This window comes from Glycine soja, chromosome 20 (assembly GCF_004193775.1).
Source record: "Glycine soja cultivar W05 chromosome 20, ASM419377v2, whole genome shotgun sequence".
In the NCBI taxonomy this organism is placed as follows: Eukaryota; Viridiplantae; Streptophyta; class Magnoliopsida; order Fabales; family Fabaceae; genus Glycine; species Glycine soja.
The window spans coordinates 36156143-36179355 of record NC_041021.1 but is presented as its reverse complement, the minus strand read 5'-3'; the positions used below and the strand labels follow the sequence as shown (position 1 = coordinate 36179355).

Sequence of the window (23213 nt, the reverse complement as noted above, 5' to 3'; positions counted from 1 at the left end):
TAGATGCTGAAAAAGAAAGGAAGATACGAGCACCCCCACAAAAAAAAAACGACACCACATTAAAAAAGAAGCACAAAGAGGAAAGTAATGAGATCATTTGCTTTGAATGCAGAAAGTCGGGACACATGACGGCTTAATGTCCCAGGCTCAACAAAAACAAGTACTATGGTGGTAAGAAGAACAAAAGATTGATCGTCACATGGGACAATTCAAACAGTATGTTAAGCAACAACAACTCAGACAAGAAATAGACCAACATTTGTCTGATGGTGTTGTAACCTACCCTTTGGCGGGAGGGCGAGGCGAAATGCCAAAGGTGCGTCTTCCAAAAGGGAAAACGCGTGGGAGTCTCCACCAACATTTTTCAAGAAAAATGTTAGAAAAACCAAAAAGAGGTCTGTGAATTTTGAAAAGAAGGGTTCGGGAGTTGTTTACGCATGGGGAAGGTATTAACACCCCACGCGCCCATCACAAGGGGCGACAACCTTTAATCGAATGTGCATAACGTGACTTCAAAAATTATTTATTTTCCCTTTTTTGTATTTTTTATTTTTTTTGGGGTCGACAAGGGTGTTGCCCTTGCTCCTACGTATCCTCAGGTGCGATGAGGAATTCAGGCCTACGTAGTTCTTTAAGTCTGAAAGTTTGTGTGTTAAATTGATTTTATGTTTTTGAAATATTGATTTTAATTGCAAACAAAAAGTCGTTTAACGCATTGGACCTTGAAACTATGTTTTAAATTTTGAAAAGCAGAGAGAACCGTTAAGGCGTTGGACCTTGAAACGATCTTTTAAATTTAAAAAGCGGAGAGAATCATTAAGGCGTTGAACCTTGAAATGATCTCAAGTGATATTTGATAAAAAGAAAATAGTTATGAGTTGGTTTTATCTTGGTTTTGTTTATTAACTTTCAATCTCTTTAAAGACAACTTTACAACACTAGTGATCGGTTAAGATTGAACTTTACAAAGAAAAATGAGATCGTCGATGATAGATGAAGAAGATGGATGTGCACATAATAACAAGGGGGACCCTTAAGGGTACATAGATCACATTCAATCCTCAAAGATAAAACTAACCAGCGGTCGCACGAAGAACACAGAACAAGAAAACGATGTAGGGAATAATCGCGGTCGCGATTCGGTAGCGCCTCGACTTCGTTTCCTCTTCTTTCTCTCTTGTCTCAATTCCCTCAATTCCTGAACCTTGGACCCTCCCCTCAGCCTCCCTAGCACGCCTATTTATAGGAAAATGGGCAGTTGGGGCAATGGCAGCTCGCCCAAGCGAGTTGATGCTTACTCCTGAAGTAATTGGCTCTCCCAAGTGAGTTGGTTCCTTCATCCTAAAGTAATTTGGGGGTCCAGGCGAGCCATAGGCTAGCTTAGGCGAGCTAGGGTCCAGAAAATTCAATGAAAAGACCCTTTTGTCCCTCTTTTTGGTATTTTTCGCATTCTTGGTCGAAACACTAAATGGTTCCTTGCTTTATATTGTAACTAGCGTTCAACACCATAAGTCAACTAGTAAGGATCAAAAGATCAACGAACGATAATAACCGGACGAAATTAGGGTATGACAGATGACAGATAAATGATAAAGTTGAGATAAAAACTTATTTTGAATCCAATGACTATTTTAATTCATTGTTTGATGATGAAGATAAAATATATTATGATGTTCTTCTTCAAAATTGTCATATAGTTTCTTTACATTAAGATCTAGCTTTCCTTAGTTGTGACAATTGTGTTGGGCTTCCCTTCTACTGCGAACACCTTACCTTTCTATGGAATTGCAGTTTTTCGTCACATTATTCCTTTGTTATCATTGCCACCAGAATGAAGATGGCAGTTGCCAGAGACATAGATAGGAAATTCTGATGGGGAGGATCAAAGATAAAGTTGTGCACTATAAATTAATCTAAGTCCTTTATTATCTGGTACATGCTGGAGTATTAATTACAGATTACAAGATCATTAGTAAAATTTATTAAAAATAGATTTATAAATGTTTTAGCCATTAAAATTGTATTGCAGACAGGACCCCGAAAAGATCCGAGTTGAAATTCAAGTATCTTGCACACATTCACTGACACAATGACACGCAGCACAGAAGGGAGGTTAAAAGGCTTTACGTTCAGAGGCAGAAAGGTGCGTGCGTGGCCTTATCCCCTCGCCGCTTCTACTTTCATTTCCTCCCAATGGCTTCCACCGTAGGTATCTCTTCTTCCATCTCCATATGCAAAAACCCCTCTTTTCAACTCCTCAGAAGACCAACCGCCACAACCACCTCTGTTTTCTTCAACACCCTTCCCCGTAACCGTAACGCCACACTCTCTTCCCTTCCTTCCGCCATTGCCACCCCCACCTCATCCATTCTCACAGAACAACCCTTCAAGGGTTTAACTTTAGACGACGCTAGTAATAGCAACCAATTTGGCTATGACTACGAACCTGACACCAATGTGAGCGACCACGAACTCGACATTTCCAAGTTGGGTTTACCTTCGCCCCTCGTTCACTCCCTACAACAACGTGGGATCACCAGTCTTTTCCCCATTCAGGTATCTTTACTCTTATTTTATTTTTCATTTTTCATTTTCAACTTCCACAAATGTAAATACTTTTTCTTTTGGGTGATTAGAGAGCTGTGTTAGTGCCTGCACTAGAAGGTAAAGATATCATTGCTCGTGCAAAGACCGGAACTGGCAAGACATTAGCATTCGGAATTCCAATTCTTAAGGGCCTCACTGATGATGATGAACAAAGTTCTCACAGGTCCACATTGTTTCATATTTATGCACATTAATCTTAGTATTGTAGGAGATATAAGGTTCGTTGGGTGGTTATTAAAGAAAGGAAGGAGGAAAAGGTCGCGGGTTCGATCCTTCCTTCCCACCAACAAAAACTAACCATTAACATTTGCCTATAAAAAAAAACCTTCGTATTGTTTGCTTCATATATTGATTTGTTTATTTTTAATTATTGAAGGAGGTCTGGGAGGCTTCCTAAAGCATTGGTCCTTGCACCTACCAGGGAGTTAGCAAAGCAAGTCGAGAAAGAGATACAAGAATCTGCACCTTATCTCAAAACAGTTTGTGTTTATGGTGGTGTTTCTTATGTAACACAGCAGGGTGCGCTTTCCCACGGTGTTGATGTGGTGGTTGGAACGCCGGGTAGGATAATTGACCTGGTGAATGGAAACAGCCTTAAACTGAGTGAGGTTCAGTATTTGGTGCTTGATGAAGCTGATCGGATGCTTGCTGTTGGGTTTGAGGAGGATGTGGAGGTCATTTTAGATAAGGTCCCAGCTCAGCGCCAGACCATACTTTTTTCTGCGACCATGCCTGGTTGGGTGAAGAAACTGTCAAGAAAGTATTTGAATAACCCTTTGACGATTGATTTGGTAAATTCTTTTGTTACATTTTTTATTTGGTAAATTCTTTTGTTACATTTTTGGTTTGGCTTCTATTCCCTCTGAATGTGCAGAGTATTGTTGACTAAGTACTTGCCTGCTTATGGAATGAAAGTGTAGATTAGAGTATGATAATTGTGTTAGCAATATTCTCATTGTCTAGCACGAGGCAAATTTAGTGGGTAACATGCTCATCTTACACTTCCTATCAGTAAGAAGTGGTGCTGTGGTTTAAAACAGGTTCTGTGTGATATAATGGATTGTGACCAAAAGAGGCTATAAAACAGTGTCTGCTTTGGTAGTGAGTGAGGATGCTTTTAGAAAAAGGAGTTGAAATATTGTTCAAAGAGAAGACATGCATTGTATTCACAAGTATTATTCTCATTTATTTGATATTTAGTTATTTACAATTTGCATTCCAATTTTTGTGTTGACTATAAAGTTTTGTAGGTGTAGGTGTAGCTACCCCTGCTATTTGATGCTTATTGATGTAAAACACTAAAACTCACCTGGATGACTGGAATTACTTGAAAATAAAGGCTCTTGTGTTGACTGCATGTCTTAGCATAATCATTATTCCTTAGCTTGTTACTGACTTATTACTTGGCATTTTTTGTGTGGTGAAAAACTAATCATAAGTCATAGCTACACTGAGTTATAAATAATCTAGTTAACATCATTAATGCAAGTCTTCTTCATAACCCTTTTTCATTTGTTTGGAAGCATCTTGTTGTTTGTTTGGTATAATGGATTTGGAGAGAAAAGAAGGGAAAGCATGAATGAATTTCCACTAGAACTGTCCCTTATTCTCATTTTCTTCTGATTATTTCTAGCAAACAGATTCAATTGTGCTTACTAATAATGTTGAAGTTATTGTAGAATGAAATTAAATCATTTTATGATGTATTTTAATCCCAGGAAATTGGTTATGATGTTTTTTCCTTTTCTTCTAAACAAGGTTGGTGAACAAGAAGAGAAGCTTGCTGAAGGGATCAAACTTTATGCTTTATCAGCGACTGCCACTTCAAAACGGACAGTTCTTTCTGATCTTATAACTGTAAGTTTGCAGTTATGTTTTTACAATCTTAGCTCGATATTTGGTAATTTCTATAGTTTGTATTTTTCTGGAATCTGATTCTGAGGATGTTTTTAGTAGGTAATAGGTATGAGGAATTATATTAATGTTGTTATTATATGTGGTAATAAAAAATATCCATTAAAACAATAATACAATAAAAATGTATCATTTTTTTTAGATGATTGAAGGAAGCAGGTTACTGTTTAAAGAAACTCTACCTTTAATTATTCATGCATACTGAGCAAGCAAGTTATTTATCTTTATTCTCATATTGAGATGTAACACGTGGAATACTCAAGACACAAACTTATGGCTGTGAAAATTGAGACTCCTGTTGCTGTTGCAAATTTAATGTATATATATATATATATATATATATATATATATATATATATATGTATGTATGTATAGTTAGTTAGTTAGTTAGTAAGTTAGTTAGTTTTATGTTTGCAAATTACTTTTAAGTTACTCTTGTAGATAAGGGTGGACAGTTCAATTATTTCACTGAATTTTATTATGCCGTTTAGGTTTATGCAAAGGGTGGGAAGACTATTGTTTTTACGCAGAAAAAAAAGGATGCTGATGAAGTATCAATGGCATTAACAAGTAGTATAGCTTCCGAAGCACTGCATGGTGATATATCTCAGCATCAGAGAGAGAGAACATTGAATGGTTTTCGGCAAGGGAAATTCACAGTGCTTGTTGCCACTGATGTTGCAGCTCGTGGACTTGATATTCCCAATGTTGATTTGGTAAGTTAAAAAATGATGATTTCCGGTCAACATATAAACATTCCTTTTCCAGTTTTGATTTTATAAGAATTTTCTTGAAATTCTAGCATTTTTTTTTTATTGTTCGTGTTATATTTAATGTCAACTGAGTCTGAACTTGAAGTAATCAACTCAATCACTTGGATTATCGTAATTTGGATATTAGGATTTTTTATTGAAGATCTAGAAGTTTGAGTCTTGAGATATCTTATCCCTATGTTGGATTAGGACTTTATTGCCTACTTGGGATTAGGATTTTTCAATTCTTAAGTTTGGGTTGCCTTTAATAATTTTGATTAGTTTTTTTTATATAAGGAGAACTTTCCACTACTTTTGACTCATTTCAATTCTGTTTTTCGCCAGAAGTTTAAGATCTATATTTGAATCATAAGGTTTTTATGCTTTGGTCAAATACAAATACTGAATTGCTGTCTGTTCAACATATTGAGAAGCTTGTTGGTGTTACATTGATTTCTTCAGGTTATACATTATGAACTTCCCAATGATGCTGAGACTTTTGTACATCGTTCTGGTCGTACTGGGCGTGCAGGAAAAGAGGGTACTGCCATTCTGATGTACACCAGTAGCCAGAGGAGAACAGTTAGATCCCTTGAGCGTGATGTAGGCTGCAAATTTGAATTTGTTAGTCCACCAGCTATGGAAGAGATCTTGGAGTCATCTGCTGAGCAAGTTGTTGCTACACTTAATAGAGTTCATCCTGAGTCTGTTGATTTTTTCATTGCAACTGCACAAAAACTGGTTGAAGAACAAGGTGCAAGGGCCCTTGCAGCTGCTCTAGCACAGATGAGTGGATTCTCTCAACCTCCTTCTTGCCGGTCTCTTATCAATCATGAACAGGTATCAGAGAAGCTTATACTTTCAAATTAAGTTATCAAGTTTTGAAATTTTTTAAAGGATTTATTGGTTCCCCATATTCCTTCCGGATGATACTATACATAATGGTTTATATCTCAATTAGAAGTATGTAAAGGATGTGCCATCTGCATCTAGTAGAAAATCTGTTCAGCACAATAAAAATCTAAATATTGCCCTGGCAGAATAGCAATTGCAATATAATTATTAAATTATATAAATTCACTCAACTCTATTAGGTGTTTTCCAAACTCAAAACCAGATAACTTGGTATGTTTGGTTTTGATATTTTATGTTTGCTACTCGGTTAATATTTTGAAAAGCTAGTAGTTATTAGTTTTTAAGTTGAAATTACTCTAAATTTTTTTGACAAGGTTGCTTCTAAATTAATTAGTTTTTATTTATTTATTTCTCTCATAGCTCATAGTTGATCTTATACATAAATGCTGTTTTTGCACGTGCTATCTTGTTAGCTCATTAAAACCCTGGTGTTGTAGGGATGGACTACATTGCAACTGACTCGAGATCCAGATACTTCTGCAAGATATTTTTCTGCAAGATCTGTCACTGGGTTTCTTTCAGATGTTTATTCTCCAGCTGCTGATGAAGTTGGAAAAATACATTTAATTGCAGATGAGAGGGTTTGTAACTTTGTAGCTGAGTATTATTATTTATTTCTGTTGTGCTAGATTCTTGTCAGGAACTTCAGTATTATTAAGATAATCACCACACTGTTCAATTTATTCCAATGTTGGTACTGCCTGTATCAGGTTCAAGGAGCTGTTTTTGATCTTCCAGAGGAAATAGCTAAAGAGTTACTCACTAAGGATCTGCCATCTGGAAACACTATTTCCAAAATCACTAAGGTAAATTACAAAGTTTTGGTAATGCTCTTGTTTTCTAATTCTTTATCATTTGTGTGTCTGCCTTTTTTATCCCCCTACTAAAATACCAACCATATTTTGGTATCAGTTTATTGGATTAATAATTTGACAAATGTGAATTCACATTTTAATTTGCATCGGCAGTTACCTCCTTTGCAAGATGATGAACCTGCAAGTGATTTCTATGGGAAGTTTTCTGACAGAGATCGAAGTAACCGAAGAGGTTCTAGGGATCAGAGAGGTTTTAGAAGTTCACGAGGATGGGAAGGAGGCCAAGACTCTGATGATGAGTTTGGACAAGGTGGTAGAAGTTTCAGATCTGGCAACAAGTTTCGAATGGGTAAAAGCAGCGGGGATGACTGGCTAATTGGAGGCAGTAGTAGATCAAGCAGGTTTTCATCATCCAACAGGTTATAGACTTATAGTAACTGTTTTACTTATGTTTGTTAAGTTTTTCCTGTTCAAGATATAATAAGGTTCATCTATGTAATGTAATATTTAGGTGTATGTAATAACTTAACCATGTCTGAATGTGCATTGCAGAAGCGGCGGGCATGGAGGGGCCTGCTTTAATTGTGGAAAACCTGGCCATCGGGCATCAGATTGTACCACCAAAAAACGAGTCTTTTTCTAGTTTTGACATTGTCCGCTTTGGCACCACCTAGTCCAAGAATTGAGCTCCCACTGGTGATGCCCTAATGTGTTCAAGAAATTGAAAGATGCTACCCCGAAAGAATTACAGAATCGATGCTACGTTACATATCTCTTGTTTTTATAGTATTCTATAGAGGTCTCCCCCTTCTGTCTTAGGATTTTGTTTTTCTTTACCCTTGTTGTAATTTTTTTATTTATCATTTACATTGCGGATTCAAGATAGTATTTTTTTTTTGCAAGAACAGTAACTATACGATGCTGTTTTGTCAGCTTAACAATCATGTTTCTTTACCCTGTATGTTTTATGAAAATGGCAGAATAGGCTAATAGCCTTATATGTGTTTCCATTTGCATCAAAGGTGTCAAAAGGGGCCAGTCCGACTCACATGATTGGTCTAGTACGGGTTGAGACTTAAACAGGATGAATTGGTCCAGCTTACTTTTAAATGAGTCATGTTTTTTCCAGTCCGGCCCTAAACCCACCGTGGATTGGTGGATTGGCTCACCAAATTTTTTATAATAAAAATCCTAAATAATAAAATTTTAAAAATGACGAGGAAGTCACCAACTAGTGAGTACGGAGCAGCGCGCACAAGAGCCAAGAGGGTCGTTAGTCGTGCGAGCACAAGCCAAGAGCGTGAGTTGCTGTGGTGCAGCAGTGGTGAACCAAGGATGACTGTGCTCGTTTGTTGGATTAGGGGATTTATGATTTTGAGAAATGATGGATGGGGGTATTATTATTATTATTATTATATTTTTTTAAATGTAAGTGGGTTAAGTGGGTCAATTCGATTTAAACTCACCTAGCACACAGATTGAGAGAGTCGGGTTCATTTTCTACTATTGAAAGTTTTGTTTTTTATTTGCCTAGTCTGACCCAAACCCATGGTGAGCTAGGTTGGCTCACCGGATTTGAATTCAGTTTGACACTCCTAATTTGCACATGATATTACAATAATACAAATTAGTCATTAGTCATAATTTTCCTTATTTTGATATCAGTGCCTAGCATTACTAATTCACCATCCCCATTCATACCAAACTGAAATATGTAACAAACAAATACCATGCATATAAAACCGAAGACAACAAAATGCTCATGTCAATCTAATTCCAAACCATCTCTGTTAGTGCTTGTTTGATTTGCAATTGGAAATGTTGCAGTGCATGTTGCAATGCAAATACAATGGATAAAAGTAAAATGAAAGCAAAAACAAGGATCTTGATTTGTTGGCGAAATTATGTATGCCTCACCTAATTTTACAACCGATGACGAGTGAGTTTTCACTACTTACCAAAAAGAACGTCGATAACATTTCTAAAGACAGGCCCTCTTTTACTGGCTAGAACCTCCCTCACAGCCTTCTCGTCAGGAACAAACCCCTTACCCTTCATCTGCTCCAACAAGCGTGCAGCCTCATCAAGCTTCTCCTCCCTCACCAACCCCTCAAACACACAAGCATAAGTCTGCACATTAGGTTTCATTCCCTTATCCATCATCTCCAAAACGTACTTACTAGCTTCCTTCACAAACTTAACATCAGCAGCAGCAGCAAGACCCTTGATAAGAACCGCATAGGTGTAAGCATTGGGAGAGACCCCAGAAGCCAACATGCGCATGTAAACCTTGAGAGCCTCTTTTGGCTGAGCGGCGTTGGCGTAGGCCTCGAGGACGGCGGTGTGGGCCACCACGTCGGGCATGTGGCCCTTGTCCTTGATCTGGGCGAAGAGCTCCAGGGCTTCGTGGGTGAGACCCTCTTTGGACAATGCGTCGAACATCTTGACTGCGTGGCTGAATAAGCCGTCGCCGGTTCTCATGTTGTGGAATATCTGTTGCAGGTCCTTTGGGTCCGAGGAGGGATCTTCTACTGCGGGCTTCTTGCTGAAGGGATCGTAAGGGGGTGGCACTGCCTTCTTGCTCGTGCCGTTTTCTTTGTTGTCTTCGTCGTCTGTGTCGGAGAGGGAGAAGTTGACCTTGGTGTCCACGGGCTTCTTGGTGGAACTGAAGTGCCGATGAATCGCGTTGGAGTTTGAAACGTTGAGAGAAATGGGTGCGGAAAATGGGTGGCTGCGGAATAAGCTCTTATTAGAGTTGGAGGTGAAAATTAAAGCGCTACGACGTATTGCTGCAACTGTGCCTCTGCCAAACAAAGCCATTCTCTTCTATTCTATTCTCAGAGACTTGTGCAAGAAAAAAGTCTCACTCGATCACTCACTTTACTCGTGTTGGAAAGCCTTCTAGAATATTTGGACGGCGAATTGGCTTGCATAACGTAACTCTTCAAATACAGCAGCTTTTATACCAAAATATATAAAAAAAAGTAAGATTTAATTACTCATGTGGTCTGTAGTTTTCCTTCTTAATTTTTATAGTTTTAAAATGATTTTTTTTTTAATTTTTATAATTTATATTTTAATTTTATTTTAGTTTTTGTACTTTAATTTTTTTGTAGTTCATATAATTTGAAAGTGGTTTTTTTATTCTTATACTTTATACAGTTAAAACTCTATAAATTAATAATGTCAGGATAGAAGAAATTTATTAATTTAGAGAATTATTAATTTATCGATAAATTAATAATTATTAATTTAAAGAGTTTTTAAGTAATTATACTGTACATACCAAACAAAAAAACAAATTAATCTATGCCTCTTAGAATTACGTTGCCGCGAACCTTGGGACTCAACGTAAATTAGTAACTATTGTGTTCATATGCATTGAAAATCAATAATGACTTTTGAAGTACAGTAAATGTAAACAAGAGAAACAAATGTGTTCAATATATTCTTAAGCAAGTTTGACATATATAAATTACATGAATGTGTTAGAGTATTCAAATCATATCTCACAAGATGACTTCTCATCTAAAAGGTGTTGCAAAATCAACTATGTCAGATCAAATACGTAAGAAGTTGTGCGAGTACAAGAAAGATAATCCTGCAAGCACACAAAAAGACTTGCAGAGATGGCTTGAGGGAAAATTTGAGTTGAAAGTTAGTCAAGGAACAATATCAAACACACTTAAGCGGTCAGATGACTATCTCTCTGCTGAAATAGAAAAGGGAAGAGCAGAGATCAAAAGACACAAACCAGCAAAATATCCTGACATGGAGAAGGTTGTTTATGAGTGGTTTTTCCAGCATCAAGAACGTGTGAATATCACAGGAGAATTAATTTTGCAGAAGGCAAGAGATACAATGAAACTCGTGTACCCTCATGATGATTCAGATTTTAACTTCTCTATAGGATGGCTTGGGAAATTCAAGCACCGACATGGCATAAAGTCATTTCGTCGTTTTGGCGAGAGTGGGTATCTTGATGTACAAGACATGGAGCAGAAATTGGTATCGATTCGGGAGAAAATTGATCAGTTCCCTATGAAAGATGTTTTCAATATGGATGAAACTGGGTTGTTTTATAGGTTACAAGCTGATCATTCACTGGCAACAAAACAACTTGAAGGAAGAAAACAAGATAAAGAAAGGTTGACGGTACTTATTTGTTGCAATGAAGATGGCTCTGAAAAAATCCCTCTATGGATTATTGGGAAATATGCAAAGCCTCGTTGCTTCAAGAATGTCAACATGAATAGCTTGGATTGTCAGTATCGAGCTAACAAAAAAGCATGGATGACTAGTGTGCTTTTTGATGAATATGTTCATTCATTTGACCAAATGATGCATGGTAGAAAAGTTCTACTTGTGGTGGATAATTGTCCAACACATCCAAGAAATATTGAAGGGCTAAGAAACGTTGAGTTGTTATTCTTGCCACCCAAGATGACATCAAAGATTCAACCTTGCGATGCTGGGATAATAAGAGCTTTCAAGATGCATTACCGCAGAAGGTTTTACCGCAAAATATTGGAAGGTTATGAGGTGGGACAATCTGATCCAGGGAAGATAAATGTCCTTGATGCTATCAATTTGGCAATCCCAGCTTGGACGATAGACGTTCAAAAAGAAACAATAATAAATTCCTTTCGACACTGTAAAATTCGTTCAGCTAGTGACGTTGCAAGAAATTTGGATGAATTCACTTTTGATGAAGAAACTCAAGACCTCGAGACTATGATCAATCAATGTGGCTATCGTAATAAGATGGATATCGACAATCTAATGAACTACCCAGGTGAAAATGAAGCATGTTCGGAGGTTCAGAGTTTAGAAGATATTGTGGGTACTATCATTGAGAACAATGCAGAGGATGATGGCGAAGATGATACGGAGTCTTTGGAGCCTGTTACACGAAAGGAAGCACTTATGGCATCGAACACTCTTCACAACTTTATGATACAATACAAAAATACAACACCTGAGCTATTGGATGCAATAAGAAAAGTTAGAGATGAGCTCCAAATAGACTTGAATTTTAAAGAAAACAGACAACTATTGAATCATATTTCAATAGAGTGTAATTATTTTTTTTTAGTTTCTATGAATTATTAATTTATGATTTTCTTGGGACCGAAAATTATAAACGAAAAATTATTATCTTATTATTTTATCGAGTTTTTCAATTTTTTACATTGGCCCAAGTCGGGACCGGACAAATTTATTATTTTAGAGAGTTTATTAATTTACCAAGTATTAATTTAAAGAGTTTCTACTGTATTTTAATTCTCTTTTAGTCCTTACCATAAAAAGTAATATTATCAATTACAATTAACTATAAAAATATTAACAAGTAATTCGTAACTAATTTATCACAAGATCATTTGTAATAAAAAAAAATTGATAATTTATAAGTAATTTGTATTTTGTAGTAAAAAATAAAAGGTAATTAAAATATAGATTATATGGACTAAAAAGATCAATTTCAAACTATAGGGACTAAAAGAAAATTAAAATATAAATTATAAGGACTAAAAAGATCACTTTTAAACTATAGGGACTAAAAGATAATTAAAATATAAACTATAGGGACTAAAAAATCACTTTTAAACTATAGGGACTAAAATGTAGAAATTGTAAAATTATAAGGAGCAAATGAATAATTTAACCAAAAAGTAAATTTGGCATACTTCTCTTTTCTCTAGTTTTGAAAAGAATACACATGTCTCTTATGAAGTTCAAGGAAATTACATATGTCTCCTAAGGTTTAAGAAAATTAAACATGTCTTTCTTTTATTTTTAAAACATACACAAATTCTCTAAATATCATTTAAGCATTTGATAATAGCAAGTCATGTGTGCTGACAACTTTGATTAAAAAAAGGCTAACAAATGATGTAAAAAAATTGAAAAATCTAATACTTCCTACAATAACATACATATAGGTTCGGATACACCGGAACCTAGCTTCAAACAAAAAAAAATAACAAATTTAAATTTTGCGAGTATGAAAAATAGAAAAAAAAATTACATTGACGGATTTCGATCATTTTCATATTTATAAGGACGGAAAATATATTTTATCCTTTTTTAATTAAAATTGTCAATGCACGTGATTTATTATTATCAAATGTTTAGACGACATTTAGGGGGTTTGTATAGATTTTAAAAATACACAATAAGTGTAATTTTCTTAAACCTTACGAGATACATGTAGGATTTTGCAAGAGGAGGAAACACGTGTGTAATTTTCTTAAACCTCATGGGAGAAAAATATAATTCATTAAAATAAAAATAGTATAATTTTTTTTCTTTTAACCAAAATAATATATTCCGAATAATTTATCATACGAGTGTGGTAAAAAATATCGTGTCATCGTAAAAAATTTGTACAAAACTAAGTTACAATTCTCCCACTTTTTTATAAATAAAAAACCAAATCATTGGAAATACAAAATACAAGAATTGCAATAGAAAAAATTTAACCAAAACATTTATATATTTAACTGTCATCCTGAAATTATTAGTTTGCAGAACATTATGTCCAAAAAAAAATATGATCAGTCCAACGAGACAACTTAACTCAACTTGTCCATTGACCCGTCGAATATGCGAGTTATGTACGTTGATGAATTTATGAGTGCTGCTAGGTGCACCCAGCAATTGTTGGGAAAAGACCTTTTAGCCCCTCAGCATTTTTTTTAAAAAAAATAACTCTCGCCTCTCTCTCTCCCGCGCCGCATGCTTCTTCTTCCTCGAACCTTTGTGCTTCTTCATTCTTCTGCATTTTCTGCGTCTTCTTCATTCTTGTCGTGATTGTTGTCGTGAACCTCCTCGGACCTCCCAAGTGAACTTCGCGTTTCGCCTCCCAAGCCATTGCTGCCATTGTCGCCATTCTTCTGCTTCTTCTTCGCGTGTCGTGGTGCTTCTTCTTCGCGTTTCTGCTTCGTCTTCGCCGTCCACCGTCGAGGGAGCTTCGTGACCGTCCATAGTCGAGGTAAGCGCCGTGAACCTTTTTTTTTCCACCATTGTTGCCAGCGATGGCGGAAACCGCTATCGGGAAGCTGTTGTGCTTTTTACGGATCATGTGATCCGTAAACTACTAAAAAATAGTTTACGGATCAGGTGATCCGTAAAAGTCACAGCTTCATTTTAATTAGGAATTTTGGTGTTTTTATTTACATATCCATGTGAAAAATTGCCTGTTTCTGTTCATTCAAGGTTAATTTAATTCCCTCAACTATTTAGGAGTTTTTAATTTAGGTCCCTAAACTAAAAAAATAGTAATTGTGTCGTTGATCTTGTAAAATATTTGTAATTGAGCTCTTAAAATTTTTAAAGCCACCACAAATTGTCATTTTCTGACAATTTCATGCTATTATAAGGCTTCAAAATAGAAAAACCATAGATATGCTTTTTTTATAGTTCAATTAGTTGAGAAGTCTTGTGCCTCAAGCTCATGAGGACATGAACAAGTTTATGACCTTTGTCACTTGAGAGCCAAATAAAAACCATACAATAGCAGCATGAATTAATATTTTAAAAGGCTTTATTTGATAAAATATTATGGTATTCAATCAATATTTTTAAATAATATAAATAAATCTTGTGATATTCAATCATCACTATCATAATTTTGTAGGAATGTAACAAAATTTGGTGGTATTCTAAAAAAATCTTCGATAGATAAATGTCACTTAGAATGAATTTCGATAGATTTCTCATGACATTTTACTATAATATATAATGTCACACCTATCTAGCAATTTCACCCAAACTGTTGAGACTTTTCTAAACTCTCATTCTTTCTTTTTTTAGTGGATAGTTAAACTTTTCTTTATCCCATCACATATAATTCCTTCTCTCTTATTGAAGGTTGTCCTGACATTGATATACTTAGTCATCTTTTCTTTCAATTCTACATAGCTTCTCTATGATAGGCTAAAAGATCTTTCTACTTTTTCTCTTTTTTTGCTTTTATCAATTTGTTTAGATAAGGAATCTTCATCTTCAATATCACTAGTTAATTAACAAAGACCATACTTTTGAATATGTTGTTCAAATCCAAGAGGAAGAAGGAGTAGATGTTAATGTATGAAGTGCTAGCATAACTTTGAGAAAGGGATTTTTCTTTTTTATTGGGATAATCTATGAGAAGTTGTCTTCTGTTTTGAATGTTGATCGGTCATTCTTTATCTAGTTGCTCCAAAAATTATAGGTTGAACCAAATGAATAAGCATAAAGCTTGACAAGTCCACATAAGTGAGACTTCTATTTGCCAAAAGATGAGGAGTATTAATTGTTAACATTGTCTGAAAATAGTGCTCATCAACATAACATTTGTGTGGTTTGCAGAATTCTTTGAGCTTAGGATAGTAAGTATTGTCTTCAACTATCCTAAGAGCTAGTTCTCGGTTAATTTCAAACCACTGAGAGCCTTTTCACCAGTCACTCATGTTGATTTCAAATTATTTTGTTTGGTATTAGAAGCATATTCCCCCAATGAGTGAGAAAAGTGTACAAAACATATTTAATAGCATGAACAAACAATTTATAAAGACTAAGGATAAGATCATGAACAAAGCATGAGCCAGAAACCCAAGGATCAAGAGGGAATAAAGGATCGTCAAGAAACAATATGGAGTTGCTTCCATTTCAAGAAGATTGATTTCTTCTTTCTTTGGCTTTGTTCATCTAATATCAATAATATTAGGATCCATAATCAATTTCCATTCAATCATATAGTGTACTTAATAAAAACTAACCCGATAAAAGCCTAACATGTGTAGCCTTTCTTGACATGCCTTTCTTGACATACATGTCCTACAATCAATGAAAGCCTGACAGCTTGCGCGACTTTCAGTCAATGAAATTTGCGTTAGACCAATGAAATTTAAGTGAATGAAATCGGTGATTGAATTTGCGTCACTCATTTGCAGATCATGGTTAGGACTAGAGGATTAGGTCGTGCCTTAGGTCAGGTTACTGGCAGAGGTGTGGGCAGAGGAGATCGTGATGATTCTGATGATGCTTCGCAGCGTCGACGGCCTACTACATCCGCACGGAGGCAACGAGTCGCTGTGACTGTGGCGCACGATGAGTCAGTCATCCCTGCGCCAGATGTTCAGGATGACCCGATGGAGGCACCAGCTGCTGTAGAGGACATTGTGGTAGACATTCCTACGGACACAGGCGCAAAAGCTGTTGAGGATGAGCATGAGGGATTTCCGGGTGGTCTGAGTGACCCATCCGTGTTGACCCTGTATACTATTTATTTTTAGTTACTTGTAAATTATACTTTATGATTGAAATTAGTTTTCCTTTAAATGATGATTTTAACAAATTTTGCGTTCCTTTATACTTCAATTCAGGAGCATCTTGAATTGAAGCTATCCTCTCATGGGAGGAAGGTCCACAGTTTAGGCAGGCCTGTCCCTACCATTGAGGGACTTGTTGCTGGTACAGGACTAAGTCCTCTGATCACGTGTTCGGTAGACACCGGCGATCGGGGACTTTTGTCCGCGTTTGTGGAGTGGTGGCAACGGGAGACGTCTAGTTTCCATCTCCCGGTGGGAGAGCTCACCATCACGTTGGACGACGTCTCCTCGCTTCTCCATCTTCCCGTGATTGGCGAATTACACGCTTTTGAGCCCTTGCACGTGGACGATGCGGTTCAGATGTTGTTGGACTTATTGATGGTCTCTCCAGAGTCTGCTAGGGATGAGACAGCCAAGTGTCGTGGACCGTACGTACGCCTGCAATGGGTACGTGATATATATGAGCGTCGATGCCAGGCAGGTCATTGGACAGTTGCGGCTCGCACATATCTTCTTCACCTTTTGGGTTGCACTCTGTTTGCTAACAAGAGTGCAACCAATGTCCATGTTGTCTACTTGGAGGCCTTTCGTGACCTCAGTATGACGGAGAGGTACGCTTGGGGAGTGGCTACTTTGGTGCATATGTACGACCAGCTGAACGATGCATCTATGAGCCACAGTCGACAGCTTGGCGGTTACATCACACTGCTGCAGGTAACAAATATGTTTTTATTCGTTCAGCCTCAACAATGTTCAACTTTAAATTTTGTTACACTTTCATTATTAATGTTTATAATTTTGATGTTACATCTGTAGTGCTGGATTTACGAGCACTTTCCGTCGGTCGCGGACTCCATTGCTGATCAGAAGTACGACAAGGATTCTCCGCTTGCGTGTAGGTGGATTGCGACCAAGAAGACCATGAAGAGCATTCGTACGCCGGCATACAGGGAACGCCTGGACCGACTCCGAATTCCGGATGTCTGTTGGATCCCTTATGGGGAGCACCGGGAGGTCCGGGACTTCCACGTCAGATCATGCTATTCTGGTCTCTTGCGCTAGGGGCCTGTTGCTGTTTATTACCGACCGGAGAGGGTCGTGCGGCAGTTTGGCTACACGCAGACCATTCCTACTCCTCCTGTCGATTCATGGGTCTTGTATGATGATATACACGACAGGTGGATGCACTACGAGAATCATATCGTTCCAACAGGTGAGGTGTGCGTTGTGCCAGGCTAGTGTTCCAGTGACTACATGGACTAGTTCTTCCGCATCTCCCATCCTTTTATGACACCAGGCCACGCATTAGATCCTCTGCCTCATGGTCACGCCCCACAGCCCCGAGTCGTCCCTCAGGCCCCGCAGACGGATATCCCTCACATGCCGGAGCCAGGAGCATCGTCGACATCTGCGGAGGAGCCTAGACATGCAGTGGTAAGTAATACTAATAATTTACGTCATTTACCTCAATATTTGCATAATAATTTATGTAATCAGTTTATTTTGTATGTAACAGGAAGTTTGTGATGACATTGCTGAGAGGTTGGAGCGCCTCTGAGTCTAGGGGTGGTCACGCCTGGCTCATCGACACATGAGGTGATCGAAGAATGCCTCAGGTTGGCCAGGAGTGTGACACAGGACCATCTAGTATATGTTAGGTCTAGACGCAGGCGGTGCACGGATCAGGCGTAGTTTATGTACATATTTTATATTGATATTCCATGTATATACATATATTGTACATGAACTCATTTCATGAGTATTGTTGGTTTTATTTATTTTCATTAGTAATGTTAGTTTTATTTATTTCCATTGATTGTGTATTCCATTTTGTAGATGCAATTGGCTTTGATGTTTTGATGATGATCATGATGATGTGTTGCAATTGATGCAAATGGGCTTTTCAAGATTAAAATTCAAGACAATACTTCAAGATTACAAGTCACAACATCAAGATGATCACTAGAATATTAGGAAGGGAATTCCTAATTGAATTAGCAAAGGTTTGGCCAAGTGATTTAAAATAAAAAGTGTTTTTCAAAGGTTTTACTCTCTGGTAATCGATTACCAGAGGATGTAATCGATTACCAGTGGCCAAATACGTTTTATAACAGCTATAAAAATTTGAATTCGAAATTTTAAAAGCTGTAATCGATTACACAATTTTGGTAATCGATTACCAGCAGTTAGTAAACGTTTTAATTCAAATTTTAAAAGCTGTAATCGATTACACAATTTCTGTAATCGATTACCAGACAGGAATTTCAGAAAAATAATTTCAAGAGTCACAACTTTTCAAAGGCTTTACTCATGACCACCAATGGTCTATATATATGTGACTTAAACACGAAATTGCTCAGAGATTTTCAGTACAACAAAGTGTTTATCCTCTCAAAGAGCAAATTCATTTTATCCTCTTAAGAATTCCTTGGCCAATTCAATTGCAATTCATTAAGGAATTAATTGAGTGTTCAATCTGTAAAATCCATCTCTTTCTAGAGAGATTTGTTCCTCTTCTTCTTCTCATTCTCTAAGGGATTAAGAGACTGTGAGTCTCTTGTTGTAAAAGATCTCTAAACACAAAGGAAGGGTTGTCCTTGTGTGTTTAGAACTTGTAAAAGGAATTTACAAGTTAGTGGAACTCTCAAGCGGGTTGCTTGGGGACTGGACGTAGGCACAAGGGTGTGGCCGAACCAGTATAAAACTGAGTTTGCATTTTCTCTTCCCTTAATCTCCTTTATTTATTATTGCTTTATATTCATATTCAAGTTGCTTCATTTGAATTAATATTTAAGAAGATTGTCATTAAGGGAATTCATAACTTAAGTAAAAAGTAAGATAGATTTTTAATTAGGGGAAAAAGTTTGGAATATCTTAATTCAACCCCCCCTTCTTAAGATATCTGAGGCCACTTGTCTAACAAGTGGTATCAGAGCTTCATTCTTGTACAAAGTTTAGAAGCTTCAAGAAAAAGATGGCCTCAGCAAATTCCTTATTTCCAGAAGGGAATTCTATCAATAGACCTCCAATCTTTAATGGAGAGGGTTACCACTACTGGAAAACCCGAATGCAAATTTTTATCGAGGCAATAGATCTAAATATCTGGGAAGCCATTGAAATAGGGCCTTATATACCCACCACAGTAGAAAGAGTTTCAATAGATGGTAGTTCATCAAGTGAAAGCATAACCATAGAAAAACCTAGAGATAGATGGTCTGAAGAGGATAGAAAACGAGTACAATACAACCTAAAAGCCAAAAACATAATAACATCTGCCCTAGGAATGGATGAATATTTCAGAGTTTCAAATTGCAAGAGTGCTAAGGAAATGTGGGACACTCTTCGATTAACACATGAAGGAACTACAGATGTTAAAAGATCTAGGATAAATGCACTAACTCATGAGTATGAATTATTTAGAATGAATACAAATGAAAATATTCAGAGTATGCAAAAGAGATTTACACATATAGTAAATCATCTAGCAGCCTTAGGCAAAGAATTTCAAAATGAAGATCTTATAAACAAGGTGCTAAGATGTTTAAGTAGAGAATGACAACCCAAAGTAACGGCTATTTCTGAATCAAGAGATTTGTCTAACATGTCTCTTGCCACTTTATTTGGTAAGTTGCAGGAACACGAGATGGAACTATTGAGATTGCACCAAAATGAAGAAAATGACAAGAAAAAGAAAGGAATTGCTCTTAAAGCATCATCCTCAATTCAAGAAGAAAGTGATCAGGATAATGATGCAGATGATGATGATGATCTAAGTTTCTTTGTAAAAAGATTCAACAAATTTCTTAAAGTAAGAGGAAATCAGAGGCGACCAAATTTTAAATCAAAGAGAAGGACAGAAAATTCATCCTCTACTCTAAAATGCTTTGAATGCAATCAACCTGGACATCTGAGGGTTGATTGTCCCATCTTCAAGAAAAAGATGGAAAAATCTGAAAAGAAAAATCATAGTGAGAAGAAACTAAAGAAAGCATACATCACATGGGATGAAAATGATTTGGAATCCTCTGATGATTCTGAAAATGATGAGATAAATCTTTGCCTTATGGCAAAAAGTTACGAAAGTGATGAAGAGGTAACATCTTCAAACAACTTATCTATTTCTTTTGATGAATTGCAAGATGCATTTGCTGATTTGCATAAAGAATCAATTAAACTTGCAAAATTAGTTTCATCATCAAAGAAAACAATTTCAAATTTAGAAAATGAAATTTCAAAATTAAACAAAGAATTAGATCTTCTTAGAAATGAAGTTTCAATCTCTAAAACAAATGAAAAAATTAATATCTCCACTATTAATGACAAGAAAATAACAGATTCTTGTAGTTGTTGTGATAAATATGTAAAAGAAATTAAAGAGTTAAAAAATTCACTTGCAAAATTTTCATATAGTAGAAATAATTTAGATGTTATATTAAGTAAACAAAGATATGTGTCAAATAAAAATGGACTAGGGTATAAATCTGAAAAACTACAAAAGGTTTATAAAAACTTTTCCACTTCCACACAAAAATGTAATTCTAATTCCATCACTTGTTTTTACTGTGGAAGAAGAGGACATGGCATATCAACTTGCTACTTCAAGAAAAATTACAGTAATATTAAAATGATATGGGTCCCAAAAGGATCCTCAGTTTATACTAACATGCAAGGACCCAATAAAATTTGGGTACCTAAGTCAAAAACTTGATTATGCAGGTATCTTTGAGAAAGAAGTGGTACATAGATAGCGGATGCTCAAAACATATGACTGGAGATGCATCAAATTTTACACACATATCTCCAAAGAAAAGCGGGCATGTAACATATGGTGACAACAACAAAGGTAGAATTCTTGGAGTGGGTAAAATAGGTACAAATTCTTCAAACTCCATTGAAAATGTTCTACTTGTTGAAGGTCTTAAGCATAGCCTGCTTAGTGTTAGTCAACTATGTGACAAAGGCTATCTAGTATCATTTGATTCTCAGAAATGTCTTATAGAACATAAGCATGACATTAATATAAAGCATGTAGGACATAGAGTCAATAATGTTTACATGATAGACTTAAGCATAAAACAAGAAAATAATCATTGCTTTCTTAGTAAAGATGATGATCCATGGTTATGGCATAAAAGAATTGCTCACATAAACATGGATCACTTAAATAAATTAATTTCAAAAGATTTAGTAGTTGGTTTGCCTAAATTGAAATTTGAAAAAGATAAATTATGCGATGCTTGTCAAAAGGGCAAACAAACAAGAGTCTCATTCAAATCTAAAAATGTTGTTTCAACCACTCGACCATTACAGTTATTGCATATGGATCTATTTGGTCCATCTAGAACCATGAGTTTTGGAGGAAATTACTATGCTTTAGTTATAGTTGATGATTTCTCTAGATATACTTGGACATTATTTATTACACATAAAGGTGATTCATTCCATGCATTTAGGAAACTTGCTAAAGTCATACAAAACAAGAAAAATCTCAAGATTGCATCCATTAGAAGTGATCATGGGGGTGAATTTGAAAATAAAGATTTTGAATTATTTTGTGATGAACATGGTATTGAACATAATTTTTCTGCACCAAGAACTCCTCAACAAAATGGAGTTGTTGAGAGGAAAAATAGGTCATTGGAAGAAATTGCAAGAACTTTATTAAATGATACTTCTCTTCCAAAGTATTTTTGGGCTGAAGCTGTCAATACTGCATGTTACATCATGAATAGAGCCTTGATAAGACCTATTTTAAAGAAAACCCCATATGAGTTATTTAACTGTAGAAAACCTAATATTTCTCATCTACATGTCTTTGGTTGCAAGTGCTTTGTACTTAATAATGGTAAAGATAATCTAGGAAAATTCGATGCAAAATCTGATGAAGGCATCTTTCTTGGATATTCTTTACAAAGCAAAGCATATAGAATATATAATAAGAGAACTATGAATATAGAAGAATCCATTCATGTTACCTTTGATGAATCTAATGCTATATTGTCAACAAAGAATATGCTAGATGACATTGCAGATTCTTTAGAACATATGAACATTCATGAACAAGATTCCAAAGGAAATGACAAAGGAAACAATGAAGATCCTCCAGAAGAAGGTAAATCCAATGATGCTCTCCCAAGAGAATGGAAAACTTCAAGAGATCATCCCCTCGACAACATTATTGGTGATATCTCAAAAGGGGTAACAACTAGACATTCTCTTAAAGATTTATGCAATAATATGGCTTTTGTATCTATGATTGAACCTAAAAATATAAAAGAAGCCATAGTAGATGATAATTGGATCATTGCCATGCAAGAAGAACTAAACCAATTTGAAAGAAACAAGGTATGGAAATTAGTAGAAAAACCTGAAAATTATCCTGTCATTGGAACAAAATGGGTTTTTAGAAATAAATTAGATGAACATGGTATAATTATTAGAAATAAAGCCAGGTTAGTAGCAAAAGGGTATAATCAAGAAGAGGGGATAGACTATGAAGAAACATATGCTCCTGTTGCAAGATTAGAAGCCATTAGAATGCTTTTGGCTTATGCATCCATAATGAACTTTAAACTTTATCAAATGGATGTTAAGAGTGCCTTTCTAAATGGATTAATTCAAGAAGAGGTATATGTTGAACAACCCCCTGGTTTTGAAAATTCTGATAAACCAAACCATGTTTATAAATTACAAAAGGCTCTTTATGGTTTGAAACAAGCCCCTAGGGCATGGTATGAACGATTAAGTAATTTTCTTCTTGAAAAAGAATTCTCCAGAGGTAAAGTGGATACCACATTATTCATAAAGAGAAAGCTTAATGATATTTTGTTGGTTCAAATATATGTTGATGATATAATTTTTGGATCCACTAATGATTCATTGTGCAAGGATTTTTC

At 36.0% G+C, this 23213-nt stretch overlaps 3 protein-coding genes and 1 pseudogene across 3 annotated transcripts; 3 read left to right on the top strand and 1 right to left on the bottom strand.

Annotated features, from left to right (window-relative positions):
- Positions 1-2093: 2093 nt before the first annotated feature.
- LOC114403355 (DEAD-box ATP-dependent RNA helicase 3, chloroplastic-like) lies at positions 2094-8011 on the top strand. Its single transcript, XM_028366273.1, has 10 exons — positions 2094-2556; positions 2637-2770; positions 2984-3398; positions 4366-4464; positions 5013-5237; positions 5736-6113; positions 6626-6769; positions 6899-6994; positions 7157-7422; positions 7556-8011. The coding sequence occupies exons 1-10, from the start codon at positions 2194-2196 to the stop codon at positions 7644-7646; spliced, it is 2211 nt and encodes a 736-aa protein (XP_028222074.1). The 5' UTR covers positions 2094-2193; the 3' UTR covers positions 7647-8011.
- Positions 8012-8737: 726 nt separating this feature from the next.
- LOC114403356 (pentatricopeptide repeat-containing protein At4g38150-like) lies at positions 8738-9934 on the bottom strand. The gene has a single exon (XM_028366274.1). The coding sequence runs from the start codon at positions 9821-9823 to the stop codon at positions 8954-8956; it is 870 nt and encodes a 289-aa protein (XP_028222075.1). The 5' UTR covers positions 9824-9934; the 3' UTR covers positions 8738-8953.
- Positions 9935-10397: 463 nt separating this feature from the next.
- LOC114402053 lies at positions 10398-12084 on the top strand (annotated as a pseudogene).
- Positions 12085-15942: 3858 nt separating this feature from the next.
- LOC114402052 (protein MAINTENANCE OF MERISTEMS-like) lies at positions 15943-17875 on the top strand. Its single transcript, XM_028364594.1, has 6 exons — positions 15943-16251; positions 16372-17031; positions 17134-17298; positions 17380-17530; positions 17615-17751; positions 17834-17875. Exons 1-6 carry the CDS (start codon positions 15943-15945, stop codon positions 17873-17875), a joined length of 1464 nt encoding a protein of 487 aa, XP_028220395.1.
- The last annotated feature ends 5338 nt before the right edge of the window (positions 17876-23213 follow it).